The following is a 4608-nucleotide window of genomic DNA, read 5'->3' on the forward strand; positions in this document are numbered from 1 at the left end:
TTAATTTACTAGTTCTGTATTCATATATAGGCAAAATTTGGTTACTTCGTCGGGTATACCTTTGGAGACGTATGCTCCCAAATAGTAATTGCTTATTAGAAAACAACGGAAAATTTTAAGATTAATTGCAATTATAAAATGATATAATATCATCAAGAATTTTATGTATGAGGTTCAGTTTTATTACTATCTAATAATGGAATAGTAACTTATTATTTCATTGTTTTAAGATTAGTAACTTGTATAAGTTAGTGTTAGGTTTAACTTATTACTTTCTTTTCGTTAATTACCATTATTGGAGCAAAGTATTCGGAATTACGATGGTGAAGATCTATGGTTCTAACTGATAGGAAGTTTGAAACAATAAGAATTGGTTCTGGTTTTTGAGACCAAGAATACTAAAATTGAAAAAAAAAGAAAACGCAAGAGTAAGAAGCTTGATGCTGTTTATGAAGAAACCTAAAGTTATAAATAATTATGACTTCTTGTCTTCATTCAATCACCAACACTAATAACACAATCCTTTGCGGATTCCCGTCAATATCTTTGTAGCTTGTAACACCCAACAGGACAACCATGGCGAATGGTAATTCAAGCTCCTACACCACAGGGATGGAGGGAACGAAAAGATCAGAAGAGATTTGCCTTAAATTTCCTCCCAACGTCATCTCTCCAGGGTTGGCTGCATTGCTAGCTCAAAAAGATAAGCATGAAAAGTTGATGGACTATTCTGGGCCGAGGCTTCATTTCCAGATGGTTGTCATTTTTGTTCTCACTCAAACAATTCATAGTCTGCTAAAAAAATTGGGACTTCCATTGTTCATCTCCCAGCTTCTCGTAAGTGCATGCATGCATGCCTCAAAATGATAACATTACTTTTTCTTTTCTTTTTTTCATTTTTAGGAAATCCAGGATTGTCTTTGACAATATTTTTCTTAATGCAGGCAGGGATATTACTCAGTCCTATGGTTTTCAGTGATCAACATTCTTTGGTTAACATATCAGAGGAGAGTGTTTCAGTTCTGGGGACAGTGGGAGCCTTTGGTTTTGTGTTCTTTTTGTTTTTAAGTGGGGTGAAAATGGACCTTAGCTTAACACTGAAATCTGGAAAGAAGGCCATATGTATTGGTTTGCTTACGGTGGTGGTACCTCTGGTATCTTGTATGACAACAATTAAGTTGCTTCACGAAGAAGGCAATGAGTTTTCAAACAAAAGTTTCTTTCTCGCAGTAACATATTCTGGAACTTCATTCCCAGTCATACATTGCCTTCTCAGTGACCTGAAAATCTTGAACTCGGAACTCGGCAGGCTTGGATTATCAGCAGCACTTATAGGTGACATGCTGACACTATTTCTTACGGTGTTTAGCCTATGGGTGAAAACAGGATTTGAAAAAGGAAGAAAAGAGGCTCTAATTGATTTTGGACTAGCTATGCTCTTTATTGTAATCGTGGTGTTTGTGTTGCGACCAGCGATGAAATGGATGGTGAAACGCACGCCAGAGGCTGGCCAAATCAAAGATATATGCTTTTATCTTGTCATTTTGGCATTCATGATGTCACCTAGGTTCACTGACCTATTTCGTATATATTTTCTATACGGTCCATTTATTTTTGGTTTGGCTGTCCCAGATGGACCCCCTTTGGGATCTGCTTTGGTCGAAAAGTTAGACCCCGTTATTTCAGGATTGTTTTTGCCTATATTTGCTACAACTTGTGGCCTGAGGTTTGATCTGTCTTACTTTAAGAACTCAAACTTATTTGCATATCACCAAGTCCTTGGAGCTATGGTAGCACTTATTATTAAATTTGGGGTCTCTCTACTAGTGCCCTTATTATGCAAGATGCCCACAAGGGATTCTTTGGCACTTGCATTTATAATGATATCCAAAGGCATTGTTGAGATGGGTTCTTACAGCATCATGAATGACAACAGAGTATGTATTTCTTATATTAATTGTTTCTGGTCTTCATTTATCTATATGTGTCTAATAATTTCTTGTTTGATTCCCTTAAACAAGTTCAGGTTATATCAGAAGATATATTTGCTCACATGACTATTGTGATCATTTTGGTTGCAAGCATCGTGCCAATACTTGTGAAAAGGCTTTACGATCCATCTAGGAAGTATTTATGCTTCCAGAAAAGGACAATCATGAACTCTAGGCTCAACCAGGAGCTTCGATTGATCGTTTGCGTTCACGTGCCGGGTAATGTCAATTCTATTATTAACCAATTGAATGCCTCCTGTCCAACTAGAGAAAGCTCCATTGCTTTGGATGTCCTTCACCTTATCAAGCTCAGTGGACAAGCCACACCACTTTTCATTACTCATGATAAGCAGAAGAAAACACTGTCCAGCAAATCATACTCCGAGAATGTCGTGGTCTCTTTCGAACAATTTGAACGGGACAATTGGGGAGCTGTATCAGTGACCGTTTTCACAGCAGTCTCTCCGCCAAATTTGATGTACGAGGATATATGCAACCTCGCCATGGACCGCCTCACATCCTTTATACTACTTCCATTTCATCGGAGGTGGTACATTGACGGGAGCATTGAATCAGAAGATCAAACTGTAAGAACCCTGAACTTCGATATCCTTGAAAAGGCGCCTTGCTCGGTAGGGATCCTTGTTGAAGGACGCCGCAATCTAAAAGGCTCAGGTATTAGAGATCCATTATCATCAGATAACTCCTCATTCTACAACATTGCTGTGATCTTCCTGGGGGGTCAAGATGATAGGGAGGCTTTAGCGTTAGCTAAACGCATTTCCCAGGACAAAAGTGTTCGCCTCACCGTAATCCATCTCAAAGCCGCGAATAGCTTAGGCGTCATCTTAACGGAGAATGATCGAATGCTTGATAGTGCGGTGTTGAACGATGTCAAACAAAGTGTATGCTTCACATACATTGAAGAACATGTAAATGATGGACCGGAAACTTCAAATTTTCTCCAATCCATTGTGGAAGACTACCAACTTATCATTGTTGGGAGACGATACAAGACTGAAGATCCTCAAACCTTAGGTTTACAAGAATGGTGTGAATTTCAAGAGATTGGGATTATTGGAGACCTACTCTCATCTGCAGATTTTATTCGCAATTATTCTCTGTTGATTGTGCAACAACAGCAACAAAGGACTGTTTAAGCCCCAATGCAGGTAGGAGAGAGCGTTCGATCGAATCGAGTGAAAAAATTTCGAGTTAATCGAGTTGATGACTCCTATTTTATCATCCTAACTCGATTTGAAATTTTCTCGAATCAAGTCGAGTGAGATATAATTTGAATCGAATCGAATATATTTGTTCAAGTTAAATTTTAAAAAATAACTTTGGCTCCTTGTAACTACTGTTACCAACCGTAATCAAATTTGTTATTAACTTTCATAACCTCATAATTTATTTATATACCAGTTAGCGTCTTTTCTTGCTAGTTGGTTCTAGGGGTGAGCAAAACTCGATTCGACTGAAAAAAATTAAAAAAAAATTCGAATTTTGAGTTAAACGAATCGAGTTATTCGAGTTAATCGAGTTATTCGAATCAACTCGAATTTTTTTTCAAATTTCGAGTTCGAATCGAGTTGAGTTTTCGAATTCGAATATCTCGAATAATTCGAATAATTCGAATATCAAACTATAATATTTTACAATTTTACCCCAAACTCTCAAACCTTTTTACTTTTCCCTCAAAACTTTTACTCCTTCTCACTTTTCCCCCAAAACTTTTACTCCCCTCCCCTCCCCTCCCAACCCCCCAATCTACCCAAAATCTATTTCCCACCAAAATTTTATTCTCCCATTTACTTTTTCTCAAAATTTTACTCCCCAAAACCCTTAAAACCTTTTATTTTTCTCCAAAATTTTTACTCCCTCTCACTTTTGCCCTAAAACTTTTATTCCCTTCCCATCCCACCTCCCATCTACCCCAAACTCTCCCCCCTCCAATTTTTTTTTAATATTTTCTCTCTAAAATTTTACTCCCCCTATTTACTTTCCCTCAAACTTTTATTCCCCAAAACTTTTTATTTTCCCCCTAAACTTTTACTTCTCACCCTTTACTCTTAAATAAAAAATCAAAATTATCCAAAAAAAATTACTAAACATAAATAGTAATAATTTTATTTATATCTACTATTTATATTATTAAATTAAATTTCACATTTTATATTATTTATATTATTTAATTGTTTAGTCATATTGAATATTTATATTAAAATTGAATTATTAATTATGCCATAAAATATTAGTGTTAAAATTTTATATTGGTATCAATTTCACATTTTATTTTAAAATAACTTTTATTAAAAATCATATTTTACATTTAATATATTTTTAATTCCAAAATACATAGTGACAATAATTGAAGATAATTGAAACAACTAAAGAAGCAAAGAAGCTAACCAAGATATAAAAAATTAATAAATAAATTATGAGGTGATGAAAGTTAATAAAAATTTGATTAAGGTGGACAAATTTTATTACGATGGGTGATAGTGGTTACAAGGACCCAAAATTATTTTTAAAATTTAACTCGAACAAATATATTCGATTCGATTCGAATTCCATCTCACTTGACTCGATTCGAGAAAATTTCAAATCAAATTAG

At 35.3% G+C, this 4608-nt stretch overlaps 1 protein-coding gene across 1 annotated transcript; it reads left to right on the forward strand.

The window, feature by feature from the left end:
* The first annotated feature begins 576 nt into the window (after positions 1 to 576).
* On the forward strand, positions 577 to 3151 carry LOC105781959 (cation/H(+) antiporter 4). The gene is made up of 3 exons (XM_012606472.2): positions 577 to 837; positions 945 to 1937; positions 2027 to 3151. Exons 1-3 carry the CDS (start codon positions 577 to 579, stop codon positions 3149 to 3151), a joined length of 2379 nt encoding a protein of 792 aa, XP_012461926.1.
* Positions 3152 to 4608: the final 1457 nt, after the last annotated feature.

Source organism: Gossypium raimondii, chromosome 13, assembly GCF_025698545.1.
Source record: "Gossypium raimondii isolate GPD5lz chromosome 13, ASM2569854v1, whole genome shotgun sequence".
Taxonomy (NCBI): Eukaryota; Viridiplantae; Streptophyta; class Magnoliopsida; order Malvales; family Malvaceae; genus Gossypium; species Gossypium raimondii.